Source organism: Tiliqua scincoides, chromosome 2 (genome assembly GCF_035046505.1).
Source record: "Tiliqua scincoides isolate rTilSci1 chromosome 2, rTilSci1.hap2, whole genome shotgun sequence".
NCBI lineage: Eukaryota > Metazoa > Chordata > Lepidosauria > Squamata > Scincidae > Tiliqua > Tiliqua scincoides.
In genome coordinates this window covers 102,850,467-102,874,868 of record NC_089822.1, presented here as the reverse complement: position 1 = coordinate 102,874,868, position 24,402 = coordinate 102,850,467, and the positions used below count along the sequence as shown (strand labels likewise).

Sequence of the window (24,402 nt, the reverse complement as noted above, 5' to 3'; positions counted from 1 at the left end):
AGCGGTCCCTTGTTCCCTCTGATTGTGTTGCACGATCACTCATTTTCCATCATCAGCATGTCTACTTCTTCAGAAGCATCCACAAAAGTTACCTACCAAATTCAGAATAAAATGTGCACCTGTATGCAGAATTAGTCTGTATAACTATGAGCACAAAATGAACAAACCCGACCCACCAGAAGTCTCTTCTGAAGTACTAGAAAAAGACTTACCTACTGCCCCTTACTGATAGATTGTCCTACACTGAGTGCAAGGTGGAGGCCCCGCCAAAAGAAACAGAGAGGAAGATGAAAACAGTAAGTTGGATGAAGAGGCAACCTCATGGGTCAGACTCTGCCAGAGCTCATGAATTCTGGCAGCAGAGCAAAGTTAGCTTGCACCTAAACAACTTTATTTACTGGTTCCCTAAATAGGCAGAGGAACTGGGCAAGACTGCCTGGGCATTCACAAATGGCAAAGGCCGAGAAGATTTCAGTGGATTCCTGCTAAAGGCAGAAGACATGCTCGTTACCAGTAACCCCTGAAGACCCAAGATACTATTTTGTTACTTCTGCTCCAGAACTTGAGGCCTGTTTGTAGCCTAAGAATCTTGCTGCAATGTGCACGGTTAAGCTTCAAAAACAGAAAGGATGGGAAGCAATATGAACCAACTGTTGCTGGGGGGGTAGAAGGTTTTTTATTTGATCCTTTGTGTTTTGGCATTTACAGGGCACATGAAGAACAGGTGCTACATTATGGCCCAGATTATTTCCTGCACAATTCCATGGGGGGAGGGGAGAAGAGGAAAATACCCACTTTATATGGAACATAAAGCCACACATAGCCAAGTGCTCCCTCCCTCCCTCCCCTGCCCCTTTTCCAAACTGACCAAGCAGATCATACTTACATCAGAAGCAACATAGTAGTTTGTGTGGATATTTCCCTGGGTGACGGGTTCAGTGAGAAACTTTTTCCCTTTCTTATACACAGAGGTTCAAATCCACCCACCACCCACCCACCAGTGTCCACAGGGGCTCCAGACCTCAGCTTCTATATGGAGGAATTCTGCCTCTGGGGCTGCAGCAGTGGCACACAGACACACAAGAGTTGAGAGTCGGCCCTCTTCTTCGCATTCATCACCGCCATTTCCCCTCCACCTGCCATTTGCTTCCTCCCGCACCACACCCAGCAGGAGATGGTCCTAACTGGGAATTCGCTGGTAGAAGTAGATGTAACCAAGATCCTTGGGAGGCTTCTCAGAGGCGCAGACTTTCTGGTCATTATAGATCACCCATCTTGGGGAGGAAAAAAAAGAGAGCCATAGGAGAGAGACCAAGAATCTATGGTCAGCAATACTATGAAGCAATTCTGCAGAAGCAGCACAGAATATAGTCTTGCACACATAATTGCTTTTTTTTTTTTAAAGCAAGTTCCTAGTCTTTATGGCTGCAAAGATACACTTGAAAGTGAATGACTGGTGAAAACTCAGAAGCAAGAGGGAAGAGCTGAGAAAAAAATTTCCAGGAATCAAAAGACAGGGCTTCAGTATCCTACTTAGCTCTTACCTCTCTTTAGAATGGTCAGAAGAGAATACAGTTGGACCATGTTATTTGGGGGGAGGGAGAGGACTGTGGTCCCGACACTAAGACCTGTGAATAATTGAATCCTCCGGTGGGGGGGCCATCTCCCACATCTAGGAGGTAGTCTGAGGCCCTGTGAGACCACTCAGAAGGCCTTAAAAAGGCACTTCTGGTTTTTGCGAAGACCAGAAGTGTCTCTAGGAGGCCTACGAAAACTTCCTGGACGTGACCGGAAGGTGTTTCCAGTCACATCCAGGAGGTCAGGTGAGGCCCTCCAATACAAGTTCCAAACCCATGCTGAGTCAAATCCACGGGTTCCAAACCCACGGATAAAGAGGGCCCACCTGTTAGTTATGAAAGAAAATAAATTATGCAAAATTATGAATTATGCAAAATTATGCAAAATTATGCAAAATAAAAACATAAGAACAGCCCCACAGGATCGGGCCATAGGCCCATCTAGTCCAGCTTCCTGTATCTCACAGTGGCCCACCAAATGCCCCAGGGAGCACACCAGATAACAAGAGACCTCATACTGGTGCCCTCCCTTGCATCTGGCATTCTGACATAGCCCATTTCTAAAATCAGGAGGTTGCGCATACACATCATGGCTTGTACCCCATAATGGATTTTTCCTCCAGAAACTTGTCCAATCCCCTTTTAAAGGCGTCTAGGCCAGATGCCGTCACCACATCCTGCGGCAAGGAGTTCCACAGACCGACCATACGCTGAGTAAAGAAATATTTTATTTTGTCTGTCCTAACCCTCCCAACACTCAATTTTAGTGGATGTCCCCTGGTTCTGGTGTTATGTGAGAGTGTAAAGAGCATCTCTCTATCCACTTTATCTTTCCCATGCATAATTTTGTATGTCTCAATCATGTCCCCCCTCAGGTGCCTCTTTTCTAGGCTGAAGAGGCCCAAACGCCGTAGCCTTTCCTCATAAGGAAGGTGCCCCAGCCCTGTAATCATCTTAGTTGCTCTCTTTTGCACCTTTTCCATTTCCACTATGTCCTTTTTGAGATGTGGCAACCAGAACTGGATGCAATACTCCAGGTGTGGCCTTACCATCAATTTGTACAATGGCATTATAATATTAGCCGTTTTGTTCTCAATACCCTTCCTAATGATCCCAAGCATAGAATTGGCCTTCTTTACTGCCGCCGCACATTGGGTCGACACTTTCATCGACCTGTCCACCACCACCCCAAGATCTCTCTCCTGATCTGTCACAGACAGCTCAGAACCCATTAGACTATATGTGAAGTTTTGATTTTTTGCCCCAATGTGCATGACTTTACACTTACTGACATTGAAACGCATCTGCCATTTTGCTGCCCATTTTGCCAGTTTGGAGAGATCCTTCTGGAGCTCCTCACAATCACATCTGGTCTTCACCACTCTGAAAAGTTTGGTGTCATCTGCAAACTTTGCCACCTCCCTGCTCACCCGTCTCCAGGTCATTTATGATGAGATTGAAAAGCACCAGTCCCAGGACAGACCCTTGGGGCACACTGCTTTTCACCTCTCTCCATTGTGAAACATTGACACCCACTCTCTGTTTCCTGATCTCTAAGTTGCCCACAGTGCACTCTTCAGTAGTCAATCTACCATTGTGAGTTACAATCAGTCCCCCTGCCTTCAAAATCTATTCTACTACAGTTCTGCAAATATTTCTCAAGAGGCTCTTTCAGGGTCTCTTCCTGCCTCCCAAGGTTCCCATTTCTCCCTTACCTGCCATCTTTCTTGATATGACAGACATAATGGCCACACATAGTGGAAGTGCCCATATGGCTGATGAAGGCAAAAAGCCGATACTCTGAAAGAAAAAAAGGACAGACACATATAGGCAGAGCCCTTTAGGCAGAGCCCTCTCCCACAGTTCACAGAATCATGGCATCCCAGAGCTGGAATGGGCCTTCAAAACCAATCCCTTGCTAGAAACAGGGAAATCCTCTCTAGAACAGCGGTTCCCAAACACGGGTCACAACTCACTGGTGGGTCACCTAGTGCTGAGCAGAGCCTCCAGTGAGAACACAGGTGATGGAAAGTTCAGTTAACTAATTGCCTCAAGCCCTGAGGCTATTAAAAAATCAGATAGCTGCTAACCGCCCTGAAAACAGCTCAGTTCCTGCAGTTTGCAAGCATGTGTAAATACAGGAAGAGTATTCATCAAAGTTTATTAGGGCTGCCTCATTACGAGAAGTGGATCAAGTTTTTTGTAACTAAACAAACAAATACATACAAATATTATTTGTAAATTAAAATATTTTTTTCTGGATCCTTTTTTTTTAAAGTCTCATAAACCTAGGTAACTCCTGATAGAGTGTTGTTTTAAAAAGTGGGTCCTGGTGGTAAAAGATTTTGGGAAGCACTGGTATGGGAGCTTGTGCAAAATTGTTAAAAAGCTTCTAAAGGGGTTCAAGTTGCAGCAAGGGTTTGGGAACCAAAAACATTCAAAAGCCAAGCCTCCCTCTGGTTTTCAAACTCACTTCCAGGTCCATCGCGCACTTTGGGCCCCACAGGAACAGATTCAGAGATGGACTCTGCTGCAGAACGCCCCTCTGAGATGTCCATGGCTGCCTCTGCATCAAGGTCATCAATATGACTGAAGATCCAGTCCACTGCCCGCTCAAGACTGTTATTCTGTGGGCAAAAGGTTGGAAACTCACAACACTGGAAATCCCCACACCTGCATCTTCAAAAGGTACCACCAAGGGGAAAATTTAAGGAACAACCTAATAGACTTCCATCCTTGACCCACCGTTGCCCTTAGTGCCTTCATAGCTTGATCTCTTGAAAAGCCCATGGAGACTATGGTAGCCACACTATCTTCTGATGGGGGATCTGGACAGGTAATGGTGGAGCCTGGACCACTGGAGCCTGGAAGAACTAGAGGATTTGCAAAATCTAGAGAAGAAAAAAAAACAGAGCTAAAAAAAATAATGATCCATCAGTACAGCTACATTGTTGGCTTCAAGATGCTGCCATCTTGGTCTACGTTGGCAGAAAGAGCAATGTGATGCCCTAGGTACAGAGATCCATGCCTTCAACATACCTGGATCATCCATGTGTGACATGACCCAGTTCATTGCAGCCTCAGCTCCACTGTTCCCAGTGTAATACACAGCTTTGCGGCAAGCATCCATTGGAAAACCCATCTCCACTAGTTGGGTAATCACAGACTCATCCAACATGGGGGCTGCAGTGGGAAAGAAAAAGGGTTAAGTGTCCTTAAAAAGCTGCACTTGTGGCCAACCCTTTCTGGGACTGTTGCAAACTTAGGGGGGTTTGGGGTGCTCAGAGTTCTTGGTTCGCAAACCCTAAAGCCCTCAAGGCCCCCCTGTCCAGTAGTACTGCCATCACCCTGTAGGTGCCAGTGCCTCAGTCCAGGGACACTGAGACCCTCTAGGCTTAATTCTATCCCTTGCAGGCACTGAGCGCTTTCTCCAATTAAAGCTTCAGTCCTCAAGTTACTAGACCTCAATGAGCACTTGGTAGCTTGCTGAACGGCTAGGCAGGATTCTGAACCTTTGTCCCCAACAGACAATGAAACAACTTGGTAAAAGAGATTTTAGTTTATCAAGAACATAAGGTTACATAAGGCAGCAAATGCTAGAGGCATAAACATCTAGGAAACATATCAGCAATAAAATAATAAAGCTAGCTGGCTCTCTCTATTAATTCCTAACTCTCACCCGGGTCAGCTTCTCTTGTAGATCTTTTAGCTCCAGGCTACCTGTGAGGCCAGACAATGGTGGACAATGGAGCTCACAGCGTGCAGGATGTTGCACCCAAAAACTCTGTCCAAGAAGAACCTGACACACCCCTTGGGGCACTCATTATTATCTTCTTATGCTAATAGTACTGAGGTGACTTCATACTTATTTAGACTGTCCAATCAGAAACTTTTGAGGATAGAACCTTCTCTGAGTGGGTCTGGTTGCTAGCCCTCCTAGTTCTTACCCCTCCCAACTGGAGATCCATGGCTGCATTCCATTCCACTTGATCAGGCACCCCTCAGTCTACTGAGGTGTTAAACATTCCAATGGGTTGTAATTCTTGTTGTCTGTCCTTTCTGGCCAGCAAAGGAGAGACAACAATCTTTTTGTTTGTTTACTCACATTCTTGCAGCTAGGAACTGCTAGCTACTTCTCCGTTACTGACTTAGTTTGGTTCAGGCTTCACATGCTAACCTAGGCCTAAACTGCACATATTCATGACAGGGACTATGGCCCACATGACACCAGTGTTCTCTCTTGCCATGCATCTGTCAATGCCAACACGAGCCTGCACTCAGAGATCTTAAGTGGCCACCCTTGTGTAGGCATCAAGCAGTTGCTGGAGAGGCACAGCCCTTTCCCTAGTTCTGCATGCATTTCTCAGATGAGTCACTACAGACCAGTCCTTCTTTTCACCTATATTCTACATAAATATGAGCACACTAACAAGTACAACCTGTGACCCAGAAAGTTGACACACAGCCCACCAGCCACTGTAGCTAAATTAGGGCCCAATTTTATCCAACTTTCCAGCACCGGTGTAGCCGCAATGCAGGACTGAGGTAAGGGAATAAATGTTCCCATACTTTTAGGAGGCCTCTGCGACTGCCTCCCCAACACTGGAAGCAGTGCATACCCCATAGGCACAGCAGCATCAGCATTGGAAAGTTGGATAGGATTGGGTCCTTGGTCTCCTGTTTTCGCTTCTCCCCAAATATGTATAATTTTAGGACTACCATCACAAGAATGTTTAAAGAACATGAAAAGATGAATATCCCCAATAGGGTTTCATCCTTGGCCCACAACTACAATGCATGCATTCATAACCTGATCCTGAAAAAGTCATAGTAATAACGGTTGATAACTTCCAGATGGGCAATACTAGAGCTCAGCCTCATTGCATCCTGGAAAAACTACAGGATCTGCAAGACTAGGAGGACTATCAAGTTCCTGATAGGCTTCAGGACATCAGGCTGTGGGCTGTGTACAGTTTGACAGGTCACAAATTGTGCAGGTCTACCCTTAAGTGCTGTGCTGGTGCTACAGCATTATCACCAATACTAAAATGTAGATACATATCCTTTTACTGTTTATGGGAACTGCCTTTGCTGGAAGGGTTTGGGATGTTGTCCCAGGATATCACCCATGCCAATGCACACAATACCCCATCCACTTTTCCTTTTATCCTTTTGGGTCCATGTCTCGAAATGTGAGCTCTTCCACTCGAACCATCTGTGCTGGTTGCACTCAGGGGTGCTCAAGTTGCTCATTTCTTAACCTGGGAGGCTCAGTAGGACAATAGCTCAGAACCTGAATACTCAAAAGCAGAAGCTGCCTCCTCCCACACAATCCTGACCACCCACTCAGGTCTTCCAAAGAGGCTGTGCCTAGTGTCCTACCTGTGATGTATGTGCAGGTGTTTGGGAATATGGGAGTCTTCCCCATGACAGTGCTCAGGTTATGCAATTCCCTGGCCTAGGAGATCTACCTCACCCCCTCCCCCTCAACAGCATTCAGGTACCAAGTGAAAACTTTGTTCCCACTTTCTTTTCACCTTCCACATGTCTGAACAGTTATTTTCTAGCATGATTCTGTCAGCAGGCTCCACTTTCATATTTGTTTATTTTCTGCTACTATTTTAAAAGATTGTGGTGGTAGCCATCCTGGGCTTTTCAAGAATGAGGCAGGGCACAAATATCTTTTTAAAAAGTTAACATGCATATTTGAGGAAGGTTAGTTTTTTATGATGTAGCAGCAGCTAAGTAGTTCTGCACCAGGCATGAGAATAGTTCAATGAAACTTCAGACATAAAGCTGCACTCTGCTGCATTCCACTACTGTACCGGGGCGGGAGGGGGGGGGGTCAGTGAGGACAAGTGTCCAGGCAGCACACTCTGGGATGGTGGTGGTAACATGCTACCATCTGCTCCTCCCCGCAGTGCGTACTCCAAGCTATTGCACGTCACTTAGAGCCGTGCCACCCACTTTTTCTTTTTTTAAAGCAAAATTCATGGGCAGCTGCTCTAAGCACCAACCATGGCTTTCACTTTTTAAGAAAAGTGAAAAAAACCCACCCTGACCTGGAAGTAATTGTGGTGATGTCATTGCTGCAATTCCTGTTGGGTGGGAGGCAGCATTTGCATTCCTGGCTTCCAGGTGGCAAAGAGCCAGGAATGCAATTGCTGAATTCAGATTGTTAGCTACAGAACCACTCATCATCTGACAAACAGCATCCTGGTTTCAGGACAACAACATTTTAGAACCTCCAACATTAAATTCAAGGCCTCAGTTTGATTCAGGAACTTCCAGGGTGCCACAGGCCTCATAGGTGGCACTGATCAAGCAAATGGAGGGAAGAGGGTGACAAAACACAGCTCCCAAATTAGATGCGCCCCAGAAAAAGATTCAGGGGTGACTACCTATGGCTACAAAGAGAATCTACATGCAATACAATTCCTCCAGAACTGCAACTTGCAAGCTTCCACTTTACACCTCCCCAGGTGGCTCAACAATGGCTGTGGTGAGAACATCCCAGGATGCCGGGTGTAAAGGAAGGCAACCAGCAATTAAGTAGTAAAGGGACAAGAAGACAGACAGAGCACGGAGGTGGGAAGGCACTAACTCAGGTAACAGGACATGAGGAGAGAGAAAGGAGTGAGTGAGTAAGGCTCCAGGAAGAGAGGAGAGGAGAAGAGTCACTAACATGTCGGAGAGGAGAAGTGAGGGGAGCAGAAGGAGTCGTCGTCCTCGTTGCCATAGAAACCCAGGCTACCTTTGGGCTCATCTGGCGTCACTAATGGGGGGGCTATGTCAGGCATCTCCTCTTCCTCAGGCTGCAGTCCCATCCCTTGAAGCGCAGAGATGTCCAGCTCCTCTGGCATTTCAATGGAGACATCTGGCAACACAAGCAACATGAAGAGGAGTACTGAGAATGTATCAGAGACTCACAGACATATTAACAGAACAAGACAACACAGGAGGAAATGCTCTTATAAGTGGATTTTTGCTTAGTCATCAAGAACACAAGTCAGGAAGCCCTTGCTTCAAATTTCAACAAGGCCTCGAATATATTGATTTTAGCAGCTTTAATGAAACCACTATCCCCAAACATCAGATCCCCCATCTGCAATAACTGCAGATAATATTGACTTACCTTATGCAGTTCCTGTATGGATTATAACAAAGCACTCGCACACTCAAAAGCATACATAAATGCCAAGTGTTGTAGTCATTCTTCTAAATGAGTATCGATCTCAGTGCAGCAACACAAGTCACTATGTGGGAATTCGTGTAAATTGCGCCAGATGCTAGAGGATCACGATTTCTCAATATACCTCTTACCGAGTTTTTTGGGCACCCAATCAAGGCCAAAAGTGAATTTCTTAATCTGGATCACTAGATAGTCTGGGAAGGAGGCAAACCGGGTTGTCCTGGAAGGGAGAGTAAAAACAATAATGCATCCCATTCAATAGAGAATAAGAAGAAGTGGATAAAAACAGTTTTTGGTGCTTTCCGAAGCTACAAGTACAGAAAGCAGTGTTAAGTGTTTTTATTCCAAGGGTACATTTTTATAAATTATAATTATTAATTACAATCACTTTAACAGTGTACCAGGTTGGTGATATAGCATCAGCAGATGCAGCTACATGCATGTAGAGGTGCTAGAGAATGGTTTCATTTTTTTGCAAGTTTCATAGATTTCAGGTTTTTTTGTATTTAGGAGGGGGAGAACAAGCTTCACTCCTCACCCCAGCATGGCATCTTTCCAGTGGCCATTACTGGTATCTGCATCTTTTTTTAGATTGTAAGCTCTTTGGGGACCTAGAACAATTTATTTTACTGCGTTAAGCGCTTAGGGAACTACTTTTTGTTGAAAAGCAGCATATATATATTCTTAATAATAATAGTAGCTGTAATAATTAAGAGCATTGTGTTAGTGTCAGAGGACAGGCAATCACAGCAAGGTAAGAAATTGGCCCATATAAGCTCTCTTTGTTTGAAGGAGTGGAGTATGGAGGGAAGAAGCTGAAAGAGAGAGAGGGAAAGGAAAATTTATAAAAGAGAGAGAAGAGAGATGACAACTTCCAGGCACATTTAATACAAACACCAAAATTAAATTGACTGCCTATTGAGTTCTTCAACACAACAAGTGCTGGAGAACTAGGCTGCCTGGGGTACAGTTTTCCTCGGTGACAGTGCCAGCCCCAGAGCTTGACAATCCCACTCACTTGAGCGCTACAGACTTGGCCTGCAAGGCTGTGCTCCAGAAGTCGTCCACTTGTTCTGGGGCCCCGTAGGCCTCAAGGCAGGAGCTGAAAGGCACCTTGGCACGGACCAGCTCAGGCAGTGGTTGCTTCTCTTCTTCCGCTTGCCGTTTCCTTTCTTCATATTCCAGCAATTCATCTGGAGGACATATACAAAAAGAAGCAAGTTCTAGTTCACAAGTAGCAAGGTTTTGCAGACTGATACCTTATAGCAGTTGCACAAGGAGCAAGTAGAGACAGACACGAGTGGACACCATTTCTGATACAAGGCGCAGACAAATCCTGCATCCTGTGTTATCTGCCATGCTTGCAGCAGTGCAACAACACTTGTTTGGACCAAAGAATCGGAAAAGCTTTCTTGAAATCAGCCTCACTTAAATCCTTTCTTGATATGTTATGTGCAGCCAGGAAACCTTCATCCATCATGACACTGAAGTGAAGGCGAACAATTCATTCTATGTTCTAGCGACACAAGGATCTCAGAGCAAATCTGAGCCACTAGGGGTGCAATCCTAAAGCACCCTTGGGCCGGTGCAAGTCCCTTGTGCCAGCCCAGGAGCGTTGCAAATGTGCCAAAAAGCACGTTTGCACCTCCTCAGGAGTAAGCTATGCCAGTGCACCGAGGTGCACTGAAGCATGGAGGCTGCATCCAGCCTCCATGGTGGCTTGCCCCAGGTAAGCTGCGTCAGCAGAGCTCAGCCAACACAAGGATCTGGGGAGGGTGGGTATGAGGCAGGAGGGAGGCGTTTTGGGGTGGAGGAGGGCAGGTGGAGGGCGGCCCCGGGGGCGAGCGGATGAGGAGCTGGAGGCGGGTCTGGGACCCAGCTGTTATGGGACCTGGGAGCTGCAACCCCATTCCCCAAGTAGCACAGAACGACTACAAGCCACCCCACTCTCCTTGGACTTATGCCACCTCCGGAGGTGGCGCAAGTCCAAGGAGACCGAATGGGGCTGCAGTGGCTTAACCGGGGGTAAGGGGAAGAGTTTCCCCTTGCCTCTGGCTGAGCCACTCTGGGCTCTTATCTTGTGCTAGATACAGCGCAGGCCTCCTGGCCTGCCTGTTCCAGTGCAAGATAGGATTGCACTGCACAATAAGCAGAGCAAGGGAAATGGAATGGTCTGTTATCACTTCCTGCAACTGTCACTCCTCCACAAGTGGCAGACTAATGTTCTGTAGGTCCCACCCCTTCAAAGGATTCCATATCGCACAACAAAGTTACATCACATCCCTTTGAAAGGGAGGAGATAACCCGTCACTGCCCATCATCTCTCCCTACCTTTGTTCAGTGCTGCCTCCATGGGCACTGGCAGCTGCATGATGTAATCAACTCGCTGGGTGTATTTCACTTTCTCCGTGGCCAAGCACTTGAGCTTCTCTTCCACTAAGAAGCGGAAGACCTCATTGGGATTTTCCGAGCTACGGCAATTCCTCTGGGAAATAAAGGAGGGGCACAAGGGTCAAACACCCGCATACAAATGTGATGCAGGGGGCAAGAATGTAAGAGCAAGCCAATCTCAAATTAAGAAAAGTCACTCTCCCACTTTTAAGACAGGAAAATAACTAGTGTATCTTCAGGGAAACCTTCTCAGTTCATGCAACTTACTGTTTAGGCCAGTGGTTCTCAAACTTTTAGCACTGATACCAACTGTTTAGAATTAGAATCTGTCAGGACCCACCAAAAATGATGTCGTGACCAGAAGTGACATCATCAAGCAGGAAATGTTTAACAATCCTACGCTGCAATTCTACCCACATTTACTGAGGAGTAATAACTATCATTGTTAAAAGTATATACATAGTAGCCTGTTAAATGTATAGATATGTAACATTTCCCCAAATGCAGTCACATACCATGGTATCATCAAGTCTAACATCTTAAAAATAAGATACACATTGAAATGAATGGGGACTCACATGAAATTGACTTGCGTCCCACCTGGTGGGTCCTGATTGTTTGAGAAACACTGGGTGAGGCCTATTGGACCCCACCTGAACTGGGTGGAATGCACCCAATGCTCCTCTGCACCTGTGGATTCCCAAGGAGTGAGGAGGGAAAGGAGAACAAGTGGTGATACACCAGCTTGTCTGCCTTACTGATCTTTACACTAAGACGCTCCTGATAAGATTGTGAGGAAGTTAAGAGTTCCCAGAAACACTGATGTACACTAAACCGCTTTCTAAGGGTTCCACCCTTCTAGTCATAATCCATTATGCACTGGCTTACTGGATTACTCTGAAATAAAATATCTGAAGAACACTTCCAATTTCCTCAGGTCTCCTGGCATTCAAAATTAATTATCCTGAACTGTTCCAGTGGCACACTGCAGTGTTGGCCTTCTAACAGTTTCCAGCACTTCAAAGTTTAAAAAAATTTTCTACCGTTTTTGATACAGAGACCATTTTTTTCTAAGTTACAAGACAATGCAGTCCCAGCTGTTACCTCCACCATGTTGATGAAGTGCAGAAAAAACTCCTGAGCATCTTGCTGCCGATTAGTAGAAAATTCCGGATGACCTTTGCCAACAAGAAATTTAAACATACGTGGTGCAATACCATCCTGAATGCCCTGAAAAGAGAGGACAGACTACAGTGAAAGTGTATGCTTCAGGACAGGACACCATAAATAGCAGTTTAGTAGTGTACCTGAGGGGGCAAGGGGTGCAAATGCCCCCAGCACCAGGCTTGGTGGGGGGGCGCCTTGCCGCTATCCACTCCTACCAGCAGCACCGCCCCCGTGGCACTCAGTTGCACACTAGTGCGCTAATCTGAGGATCGCCCCAGAGACATTCTGAGGAAGTTGCATGCAGCCTCCCTGGCCCTCAGAAGGCCTTCTGGAGACAAAAAAAACAACAACACCAAAACCCCACACTTTTGGTTTACAGCTAAAAACCTTAAGCGATTTTAAGGGCCTTTCAGAAGGCCTTACAGGGCCTTCTGAGGGCTGGAGAGGCTGTGTGCGTATCTCCCACCCTCGGCTCGCCTGGGGGGAGGGCAGTGGGCACGGAGGGGTGGTGGTAGCACCTCTAGATGGGGTGTAGTACCCCTGGGGGTGTGTCCCAAGTGGGGCAATGGCCAGGAATGCCACTGCAGCAGTTAGTACTTTCTTCCAAGCTCACCTTCTGATCCTGTTGCTGTTCCCCCTCTGAAGTGGACGGTTTTGAATATTCCCCAGAGAGAAGCCCATGTCCCAGCTTGGCTCTGGAAAGGCAGATATAAATGTGTCAGTTCGGAGATACTTTCCAAGACCTTACATTGCACTGAAATGCTGAGGAAAATCTCCCCATCACTCAAGAAACCACTGTTTGACTTCACCAATTTGCAAATCTCACCATATCTAGAACAGCCTCCAAGAGATCTCAAGACGTTCACCACAAATTTGTTCACAAATGAAAAGATTTCAAGATTAGTGGCATCCAGTTCCCTCTTGGGCTGATGTGCTTGTTACTTCCTTGAGGATGAAACACTGGGCATTCAACCCAGGTTGGTTTTTTAATTCTAAGAATCTCAATTCATTTGAACAACTACAGGAAATGACCAACCCCAATGGATACATTTTGCGAGTACTATTTTCTCCCCTGAGTTCAGCCAGATAACTATTTTTGCTCAGGAAGCATATTCTATTCACTGCCAAGCTAGGGTAAATACAGATGGGCTGAAATACAGTGGGCCCTCCTTATCAGTGGGCTCAGCACCTGCTGATCTGAATATCCATGGGGACTGATTCTGTGGCTGGAGGGCCTCAGAGGACCAGGCACGACTGGAGAACACCCTGGCCTGAGAACACCTCCTGGACATGACCAGAAGACCCTTCTGAGGCCAGTGAGGCCTTTTCATGGAAATCAGTATCTGCAGGGGGTCCTGGAATTGATTCCCAACAGACACCGAAGGCTCACTGTATTGAGAAGAACCCCACATAAGATCAAATGCGATTGCCAGCTGGAAAAGGCTAAAAGTAGGTAGAGATGGTGTAGGAAAAGAACAAGCCTTTCGGAAACATAAATGAGGGAAGAAGGTTATCAGGAGGACCTCCAGGAGTACAGGAGTGGGTATTCATCTACTTTTATTACCTGAAGAAAGCATTTGCAGTGAGATGCTTCATTTTTAAGTGTGCTAATCTACTAACATGGCTTCCCTGCATACCCTGCTGGAGTCAAATTTTTAAGCCAACGTTAGTTTATTACTACTAAGAAGGGACTAGGACAAGCACAGGAGCACCCATCACTTCAGTCACAACATCAGAGCCAGTAGTAACTGGAGAAGAAATCCCCATGCAATTATTCCAACCCCATTCCTTTAGAGCACAACATACACTTGAGTGCTGAAGTCCTGTGTAGGATCTGAAGGAGAATTTTGAAATATTTTCTGTAGCTTGTCTACATACCTGCAAAGCAAACCAAAAAAGGTCAATTCAGGGACAGAAATCACATCCTTTGGATTAGCATAGCTGGCAAAGTCAGGACTATCAAGTACAGCAGTACTTCCAACAACATGGAGAATCTGTTCTTCAGCCGCGTTCTGCCTGAAACAGCGCTATAGGAGATAAGGCAGGCAAGTAGAGCTAAGTGGCTAGAATATACTGCTCTCATTGACTGCAGTAGCTGTCAATTAATCCATGTAACAAGGAAGTGGTGTCATCAAAGGCATTACTGTACTCTTTTGTTCAGGACGAGACCTAGATAGTTTCATCTTTGCTTTACAAAAAGGTCATATTATGCCTCAGATTAACAACTGCCCTCACCATCAGCTGACTATCTTTGCAATGGTATGCAAAGATGTGACTGCTCCCAAATTCTGGAATAACTTTCCTTTAATAACTTCCCTCCAGTGCTTCCCCAGGCCTCCCAATGCCTTATAAGGCGTTGAAAACATCACTTCCAGTTTTTCCATGAAACCAGAAGTCGCATTATTTCTATAGCAGAGCTTAGTCTGATCTTCACAGAGGCTGGGGACAGATGTCCTCGGCCCCTGCTGAGCTCAGAAGCCCCTCCAGAGACAAGGGGAGCCAAGAGGGGGCACAAGCTGGGGGGCGGACCTGAACCATGGATAACTGACTCCACAGATATGGAGGCCCCCCTGTATATTGAATAAAACTGACATGCTCATTCACTCTCAGTCAGAACTCTGCAAATATGGATGACGTGCAAAGCTTTGGTCCAAGCATATGAATTGTTTCCTTTGAGGCAAAACACTCTCCCCACCTCTGAAGATGGTATACAGTAGAACCTCTTTAAGTTGACCGCCCAAGGGACTGGAGGGATCTGGTCAACATAGGGAGGTGGTCAACATACGAAAAAACGCATTTAAACACAGTATTATCATGTTTAGCTCCCAGGACAACAAATGCAAGGCCAAGTTATTATTTAGATTGGATTTTTTAAAAGTTTTATTGCAAATATCAATGAGAATTGATCCTCTTGTGATGCTTAGTATTTATATCATCTATATTTATATCAAGAGACAGAGAATAAACAGCCCACAATCAGTGTTTAAAAAAACCCTGAAAATTCATAAGCTTAAAAAAAATTGTAAGTTAAAAAAAAATACTTGGCTTCATAGCAAACAGGCAGACCAATGCCAGCCCATAGCATGCAGCATGTTACAAAGCCCCAACAGCAGCAGCAGCAACAACAACACACTTTTTTACTTAGGCTGCCTGGCCTCCACTGGGTTTCCTCAGATTCGTTAAATGCCAGAAGGTGTTTGATACGGTCCCTCCCTAAAAGCTGTTGAGAAAACTCCACAGTCAGGGAACAAGAGGACAGGTCCTCTCATGGATTGGGAACTGGCTGAGGACCAGGAAAAGAGTGGGTGTCAATGGGCAATTGACAGAAAAGTGGAGAGAGGTAGAAAGTGGAGTGCCTCAAGGATCTGTCCTGGGACTGGTGCTTTTCAACATCTTCATAAATGACCTGGAAACATGGATAAGCACTATGCACAAGCAACCTCATGTCCCTCACAACTTGGTACATGTCCAGATACAATCAGCAGCTGGCACAGGTCTGTCAGCTATGTGCAGTGTGCCCACCTATAAAAACCCTTTCGCACACGCGCTAGCAGGCGTAGGGGAGGGATTGTCACATGGCTTCTTGCTTTTCCAAGATGGGACAAACCAGACAAAACACAGGCCCACAGTATCACATTCAGTGGGCAATTTACGGAGGGTAAATTAATACTCTGTGCAATGGTTGAAGTGGTCAAGATACAACTTACAGAGGTGGTCAATACAGAGAGATTGGTCTCCCATAGTGTATATACAGTGTCAGTCCATACTGTGAAAATTAGGTCAACTTAAAGGAGGTGGTCAGTATAGAGAGGTGGTCAACTTTGGAGGTTCTACTGTATCTATTCTACACTAAGGAGGCCTCTGTATAAACTTCTCTAAAGGTGACTTAATTTCCCCACAGCTCCCAAGACAACGGAGCCCTTGTTCGGCCCACTTACTTCCGCTGGAAATCTGGTATGCTGAACAGCACCTGTACTACCGAGTTGAGATAGCAGCTGTTTCCCAAGTTACGAATGCCTGTGTAGCCAGGACCATAGAGGGGCTTGAGTTGCACACCGGATTCCTGAATCAGCTCCCACTCGCCAATCCGCTGGTTCATATCAATCTCTAGCTCTGTCATCGTCTTATCCGTCTGAGAGAAAACAGCCACAGGAAAAACTCAAGGGGGGCAGATGGGTGGTGATCTGAGAAAAGATGCACAAACCCAGCCTGCTGGAGAAAGTCACAACAAGGGCAGTAAAACAGCATCCTTGTAAATCTGAAGAAACTGAAGAAGACCCAAGAGCCTTCCTTCTCTCCCATGCTAAGAAGCTTATCTTTCCAAAAGTAAGAGCTTGGAGCATCCCCAGAAGCAGACATTCTGACCCAAACATCAGCACTGGGAACAAGACATCCTTCTTCTCTGTTTTCTACAAGGCTTTCAAATCACTCCACAATGATAATCCCACATCAAATCCAGATACAAGAAGCATGACCATCTCGATCAAGCAGTGGCCATGAGGATCCAAGAGAGCAGAAAGAAGCAGTTTTCATGGAATTGCATTTTCTCACCTTCTGCATTTTGAGCATGTCAATCCCAAAATGAGCCAGATGCTCAGCAAGGTTAGGGTCCAGCACCATATCATCTTCATCATAGGAGTAGACATCTACAGAAGAACAGAACGGTGAAGGGAGCTATCAGATCTCAGAACTATTCCGTATGTATAAGCCCCCCCCCACTCTGCCCTAAGTAGGGATAACCAACTGGTGCCCTAGAGGCTGAATGAGACCTACACATGCAAAGCACATTTGTTTATGATCCCCAGCAACTTTAATTTGGAAGTAGTCAAAGGTTTGCTCTCAGTTTCTCTCCAACAGGAAAACACATTTTTTAAGCTGTACGCAAAAATAAAATTCCTCTATGCAACTTTAACATTACATCTTCCTTCTTTGGGTTTTGTCTTGGATGGGTCTGTTGTGCGGCACTACATACTTCTGGTGCCCTGTCCAAAACAAGCATTGCCAACTGGCAGCCAACAGGCCAGAGCCAACCCATAAAGAAATTTCATCAGTACCTGGAGGCTCTAACAAATAAAGCCAAATTATGGGGAGAAACTTTTCCTTAAAACACACACTGTGGCAAGACACAGTTCTGCGTTTTAAGAAACAGGGGTATTCCACATTTTCCATATTACATTCTTTTATGTGTGCAACAGATATACAGGTTACATAGGATTCTGTATAGTTCATAACTTAGAAGCAACAACACCTGGATGGCAGCATTTTATTGAAGGATATATGTACAACAGTCAAAACTTCTGACAAACCCCACCCCAAGGACATCCTAGAGCTGACCATCACTGACACAGAGTAATCAGGCTTCTAGGCAGTTTAGCACACCTACTGCTCAGCAAGCCTTTCATGCCCAGAAGAATATCACAAGTGAGAAGGATGTTTCCTTCAAACTGGAGGAAGAGAAAGCAGTCATCTTTGACCCAAGTCAGAAACACTGTCCCAGGCCTAAACAGACAACAAAGCAATAGTGCACCACTCCACCTCCCTATAAACCTGCTTCATATCATAGCATAAAGAAATGAACAGTGACCTCTCAGTGGCCATAGAGTCCAAGCTGAGAGAGGGGGTTACAGCAACTGTCTTGCCAGGAACCCAATGAGAGACACCAGTGGCAACCTAGTCTAAATGCCTTTCTTACCTGCTCCATCAGGGGTAATGGTTCCCAGCTTCACTGCCAAAGGATAACCAGTCTCCCGGTAATGTTCCACAGCATGGTTGTTGCCCCCACTGCCATCAAAATAGCGACGCCCACACGAAATGGAGCCATCTGTCATGTTGAGCCAGAGGTTCTCACGCATATCACACTTGGTGCACTTCCAGCCGCTGGCAGATAGAAGCAATTGGGTTTAGAAACATCTCTGAGTTAGACACACACTGAACACATTCAAGCTGGCCCCCTCGCAGCTTTCATTATGCATCCTGAACAGGAGTGCACCGTGGAAAGAGGGTGCATGTGCCTCAGCAGACATTGTGAAAGACTGTGCGGCAAGTTAAAGAGTTATACCCTGCCTCCTACCAAGTGACTCAATAGGTAGATCAGAGAAAGCCACAGCCACACTCACCATGGTGGAATACGCACACCATTCTGGAGCTGCTGAAGTGAGAAGGCATGTCTGGACACACGTCGAACCTCCCCATCCCAAGCCTGTACCTCCTGCTTCCGTGAGGCAGAATCTGCCGTTAAGATAGCTTCAATTGCACTAGAAATCTGGAAGGACAAGAGGGAAAAGGAAAGGTTGGAACTCTTCAGCTTTCCCTCCTGCCATAGCACTCACTGCTGGGGAAAGCCTGGACTCACTTGTGCCAAGGCACCTCCATGCTGCCTCATCTCTGGCCTCTCACTGTAATTCTGCCTCCCCACAAAACAAACAAATGTTCTCTGGAATGTTAAAGCTTCCCCTTCCCTCCACAAATGAAACAGAACTTACCCTGTCCTTGACCATGTCTGGCAGACCTTCGAGTCCATCCCGAGGAATATCCAAGTACTCAGGTAAAATGACTATTTTGACATGGTCATCATATTCATATTTCTCCTCTGGGATGTCAAACCCACCTTCAACACCTAGATTTTTTCCAGAACAGAAGCAAAAAAGCAGCAATAGACACAATATTTAAAAAAAACACTGGAGTGGAATCATGTAAAGGAAACAACATGTTCCCTAAACTCAGATGTGAAAGATCTCAAAAAGAACGTGAAGTGATTTTTACACAGATTTAACTAAGAAATTTTGTAGGGTTACTTCAAGAGAAACCTGAAGTCCGTTGATACAATGAGAAAGAAGACCTTGCACAGGCAGAGACAAGGGCTAGCTCCTTACCAATAGCTAAGCGGGTCGGTTTCTTCCGAGGAGGATCTCCAGAACTAGAGTTGCCATCTTCTTCTTTCTGTAGCAAAGTAAAGAGAGAGCTTGTTAGTACGCCATCCATTCACAGAAGTCCAAAGGCAGCTGGACAGTGACTGCAGAAGAGCAAAGCATGAGGTAGAGACCATTCAAGAGCAAGACTTTCTTCCCTGCTCAGAAACGCAGAGAGAAAGAGGTCTCTTTCTGGCTGCTCAAGATACGCAATGCAGAAGACAGCAAGGCTGCCACTCTTACCAACTTGCGTGTCCTCTTGAGATGTAAATAGACCCGCTGACCTGTTTTCTCATAATGTTTTTCCACATATTGCTTTCCAAAGGCCAGGAATGTGTTCATGCAAATATATAAGCCTCCATCGGTCTCCTAATGAACAGAAAGAGATCCATTAAACAGGAGTGTTGGTGAGTCTTGCAGGGTCATGTGCACTCCAAATAAACTAAACTTCCACAACAAGGAAAGATTAATCCTGCAGCCTAAAAAACGAGGCAAATTAAATAAATTTGTGTAAATGTTTTATTTTGCATAATTTGGAGTTTGTTATTGGGAAGAACAACATTGAAGGTCCATTGCTAAACTGTTTCAGCATCCTCCCCTCCCCAGCTTCCTCAGGCGTTTCTACACATGTTCAAGTTTATCTTCATGTCCACAAAACCCAGAAATTGTGCTTCAGCCAAGTTTTTCTGGAGGCTGAAGTCAACCCCCAATAATACATTTGATGCTTTTTCTATAGAATTGCAAGCACTCAGACCGATATATAGTCTCTCTTTTCCAACACCAATTCCACTTTGACATTACGATCACCATTTCTCTGTCTGACATTATCCACTGCTGGGGTGGACCAGTTTGGACTCTATACATGGGAAGACTAATGGTTTGCGAGCTCCCATAGGCTGCATCACAAACATCCCCTGCACTTTCAAAACTAGCAAGTCAGAGAAAACCTTTTCCTTAAAGTGCTAGTTGTGTACATCAGCAGTCACCAAACTGGAGACTGCTATGTTCCAAAAAGCCTCCCCCCCCCCCAAGAAGAGCTTACTGTTCCACCATTGCACCATGTTTGTTTCAAGCTGATCCTGGCAGGGGTATGCTCAGGACAGTCACATCTATTGCCCAGTGTCCCGGAAGGTTATGCTACAGGTTGTCCGGGCAGACACATGCCCACGATGCCCAGAGCTTCCCTGTGCCAGGATCTGCTTGAAAGGCAGCACCATGGTGGAACAGTAAGCTCTGCTCATGGCCATTGGGGAGGGCTTTTTCCTAAACCCCAGATCCAGTCTGCGGGCTGGGGTTTAGAGAGCTCTGGTGTACAACATGGAAACTTTTCAAGGTAAGATCAAGCCTTCAGTAGCCCAAACCAACAGATGAATTTCACAGGACCACTGACTTTACCTGATATGGCTTTATTCCCCATATACTGTATATTAAGTGATATTCATCACCCATTACATTCACTTAACAGGATATGCTTCTCCAACACACAGTAAGTTTAGATCAGGGATATCAAACTCAGTTTCATACAGTGGGCCATATAGTATTCATGGTGTCTGATGAGCGTCTGAAGTGACATCATTAAGCAGGAAGTGATGTCATTAAACAGATGATAGCCAGAAATAAGTACTTTGTTCTCACATAAAAATCTCATTAGCTGCAAATGACAGTAGAGAAAATGTGCAAATCTTGATCATAGTTTCAAAATATGAGAGCACCCAATTTCCATAGTGGTTGCCGTTTCCAATCTTTCCGGCTCTTCTCTCTCTTCTTGTCACAGTTTTCTTCCCCACCCTTTTCATAGTTTTCCAGTGCACTTCAAAAGCATCATGCGACTCAAGGTGCAAATAGAATCATCCTTATCCTGCCCAGCCTTGCCATGAAAAGAATGTTTCAAAGCACTATGAAGGCTCTTTAAGAATCCACATTCTTACTCTTCAACCCTTTGACTGCTTGGGAAGTAAAATCTTTTTGTATCCTTGGAAAGGGGAGTTGTTTTTGAAAGATCCCAACTTCTGCAAACCTCTGTTTTGCCAACAATCTGATTGGCACTCAAAAACTGCTAAAAGGGATTTATCCTGTCCCCCATAAGCCTGGCAAGGCCCTTCCCTAAAACAGTCCAATATCTTTAGGCGACCTTATCAGTCTGAAAGATTCCTGAAGAAGAGAGGTGAAACTAGTTAGGAAATTGTACCAGTTTTTCTTCAGGGCCAGGAGTTATTTATTTTAAAACAATAATATCCTGCCTTCCCCCTTACATATAAGGCACCCAAGGCTTTACGGCAGCACAGTCATCCTAAGTCAGCACAAATCAGTCTAGCATGCCACTGCCATATCTGTTGAGTCAGCTGCTGTATGGCTTTTTAATACTATCCTGCTCCTCCCTGGAACCTCTCTCCAGCTGTTAGAAGTCAACCTCCTTTTGTAGTTCTGTGCCTGCCTGCTGTCTGAGCTGGTTCTACTGTCCCAGAAGCAGCAGTAATCCCAGAAAACAACCAGTTGCAAAGTGCCCTCCTTCCTTGTCCCAGTTGACTGCAGGTGTATCCTCTTTTGCAAGGTTCAGCATCTGGTCTTGACAAAGTCCTAAAACGTCTGCAGGTGGAGCTGAACCTGATTTTTTTTTTTAACTACCTGGCAAGCCAACATTAGCTCAGTTCACACATTTGCTCTCCTGGGGACACCAACCATGTGAGGGGTTACTCTAATGTGCAAGCTGGCCCTGTCCCTAATCTCCACACTTCAGCCTTTTGTCTGTAGGGGCAAATGTCAAAAGTGGGGAGAGCTTCTCCCCATGACTGGAACCCTGCAGTGGGGCTAAGCAGCACATCAGCAGCAGTTCTGGAGAAGTCCCCTCATGTGTTCACTGTCAAGGGGAGGATGCCTGAACACGATTTATGTGTCTGAAATTTTCACATTGTGCCTAACAATTATTCAATCAGTGAATGTAAACAATTACCATGCAAAACTGTCAACAAGCATAGTCCTATATTCCAATATTCCCTGACCTTCTCCAATAGCAGTCTTTTGTAGGAACATACATAGTTGTATTTTGCTGAAAAAGCTGCCACTTGCCTCTCCCAACCAATTCATCTGGGGTAAGAAGAAGCACCTACAGTTCGAGATCTAACATTGAATTTCCGTTAGCTGTCAAAACAGATACTGAATGATGCTGAACTGAGACCAGACACACACACACACACACACACCCCAATAGCACCAATTAGAAATCCACATGGATGTTTATGCAAGATTACAGATACTGAGATACCATTTTCATTTATGAAATAACATGTAGCATCCTAGGGCCCAATCCTATCCAATTTTCCAGTGCCGGTGCAGCTGTGCCAGTGGGGCATGCACTGCAACCTGTAGTGGGGAGGCAGACACAGAGGCCTCCTTAAGGTATGGGAACATTTGTTCCCTTCCCTTGGGGCTGCATTGTGGCTGCACTGGAGCTGGAAAGTTGGATAGGATTGGGCCCCTAGTTTGGAAACTATTGCTCTGTAAGGAACATAAGAAAAGTCCTGCTGGATCAGGCCAAAGGTCCATCTAGTCCAGCCTCCTGTGCCTCACAGTGGCCCACCAGATGCCTCCGGGAGCACACAGGACAACAGGAGACTTGCATCCTGGTGCCCTCCCTCACATCTGGCATTCTGGGGTTGTCTACTTCCAAAACCAGGAGGTTGCATGGACACATCATGGCTTGTGATTTATAATGAACTTTTCCTCCAGAACTTTGCCTGATCCCCTTTTAAAGGCACTCAGGCCAGGTGCCATCACCACATCCTGTGGCAGGGAGTTATGCAGACTAACTAAATGCTAGGTGAAGAAATATTTTCTCTTGTCTGCCCCAACTCTCCCAATTTCAGTGGCTGTCCCTGGTGCTGGTGTTGTGTAGGAGAGAAAAGAACAGCACCCCTTCCTAATGCCCAAGCAAGGCCCAGGACTTTTGTGCCTGGTTGCCAGTATTATCTGGTGGGCATTTGGTGGGCCGCTGTGAGATACAGGAAGCTGGACTAGATGGGCCTATGGCCTGATCCAGTGGGGCTGTTCTTATGTTATGTTCAATAAAAAGTGTGGCTCTTTCTGGGTAGGGCAACTGCCTCAGGCCAGCCCAGCAGGGGCAGTGGCAGCTACTCCCACATGCATGCCAATGAGAATGGGGTACAGCACACACTCAGCCACTTGCTGGGCACACGCCCCAATGATACAGCACATGTGTGAGCGCCCAGGCACACCCCTTGCCCCAAAGGATCTTGGGATTCGTTGTCCTTCAGAGCAAGTGCCAGCACCAAGGTAAAGGGCGAGGAACTTCGCTTCCCAAAATTCCGCGCGAGGCGCCCCTGGATCGTTCCAGAGCCTTCAGTAGTTTCACGAGGCGTAGCGTCTCAGAGGCGAACGGGCAAGAAAACTACAATGCCCAGCATGCCCCGCGCCACCGGCTCCCCACACGCGCCTGGCCCTACTCAACACCGCTCTACTGTCACAGAGGTGGCAGCATTTAGGAGGCCCCACGGCCAGCACGTCGGCAAGACCGCGACGGCCTCCGCCCGGCACTGCACAGACAGGCCATGCAGTTCCGCAAAAACTACAACCCCCAAGAGGCAAGTCATTTTTCAAAAAGAAGCTACTGGGCCGCTAAGCCTGTCGGGACTTGTAGTGCCCACTTGGTTCCTTCCCAACAGGCTTTCCCAGGACGTGCGGCCTGAGCAGACTACAAGTTCTATGATGCCTTGCGCGGGGTGGGATACCCTCCCCCCGGAGGCCCGGGTGGGTTGAGGTGCCGAGACTGTGGCAACAGCGGGGCTCCCTCTAGTACCCGGTCCTCTTTCAGCGGCGCTTACCGGGGTGTCAAAGGAGAAGGCGCACTCATCCTTATGGACACGGTCCCCGGCCTTAGGCACCCGGATGGACGGCAGCACAGACAGTAGCGCTTCACTCAGCTCCGCCATGACAGCTGCTTTCTCCAGCACCGCCCACAGCCAACCCCTACCAATCAGAGAAAGACGTACACGAGGCTTTCCAACCAATCAGATGAGAGGGGCAGTACGGTTCTTAAACCCCTGGGACGCGCATGGGGATAGGAACTACTTTACTTGGCCCGTCCTCCCCGGCTATCCTTCTTGACCTATCAGAATGCGCGTTCTTAAATGGACAACCGTCTTATCCAATC

At 46.3% G+C, this 24,402-nt stretch overlaps 1 protein-coding gene across 2 annotated transcripts; it reads right to left on the bottom strand.

The window, feature by feature from the left end:
• Positions 1-657: 657 nt before the first annotated feature.
• On the bottom strand, positions 658-24,210 carry USP5 (ubiquitin specific peptidase 5). Of its 2 annotated transcripts, none has more exons than XM_066614865.1 (20): positions 24,074-24,210; positions 19,479-19,604; positions 19,200-19,266; positions 18,810-18,943; positions 18,444-18,589; positions 18,020-18,204; positions 16,879-16,973; positions 16,266-16,459; positions 14,134-14,205; positions 12,941-13,022; positions 12,265-12,390; positions 11,101-11,254; positions 9,788-9,962; positions 8,901-8,989; positions 8,263-8,454; positions 4,617-4,760; positions 4,323-4,468; positions 4,051-4,204; positions 3,293-3,377; positions 658-1,274 (listed from the first exon to the last, which is right to left on the bottom strand). In XM_066614865.1, exons 1-20 carry the CDS (start codon positions 24,179-24,181, stop codon positions 1,181-1,183), a joined length of 2,568 nt encoding a protein of 855 aa, XP_066470962.1. In that variant the 5' UTR covers positions 24,182-24,210; the 3' UTR covers positions 658-1,180. The 2 variants fall into 2 exon arrangements, with proteins under 2 accessions (XP_066470962.1, XP_066470963.1); XM_066614866.1 differs by having other exon boundaries at positions 8,332-8,454.
• Positions 24,211-24,402: the final 192 nt, after the last annotated feature.

Excerpts from the sequence above, each read along its gene's own strand:
- USP5 (XM_066614865.1), bottom strand. The coding sequence starts at position 24,181 with ATGGCGGAGCTGAGTGAAGCGCTACTGTCTGTGCTGCCGTCCATCCGG. Across the intron at positions 19,267-19,478 it reads TCAAGAGGACACGCAAGTTG|AAAGAAGAAGATGGCAACTC; the intron begins GTAAGAGTGGCA and ends ACTTTGCTACAG. Across the intron at positions 14,206-16,265 it reads ATACCAGATTTCCAGCGGAA|GTATGTAGACAAGCTACAGA; the intron begins GTAAGTGGGCCG and ends TTTGCTTTGCAG.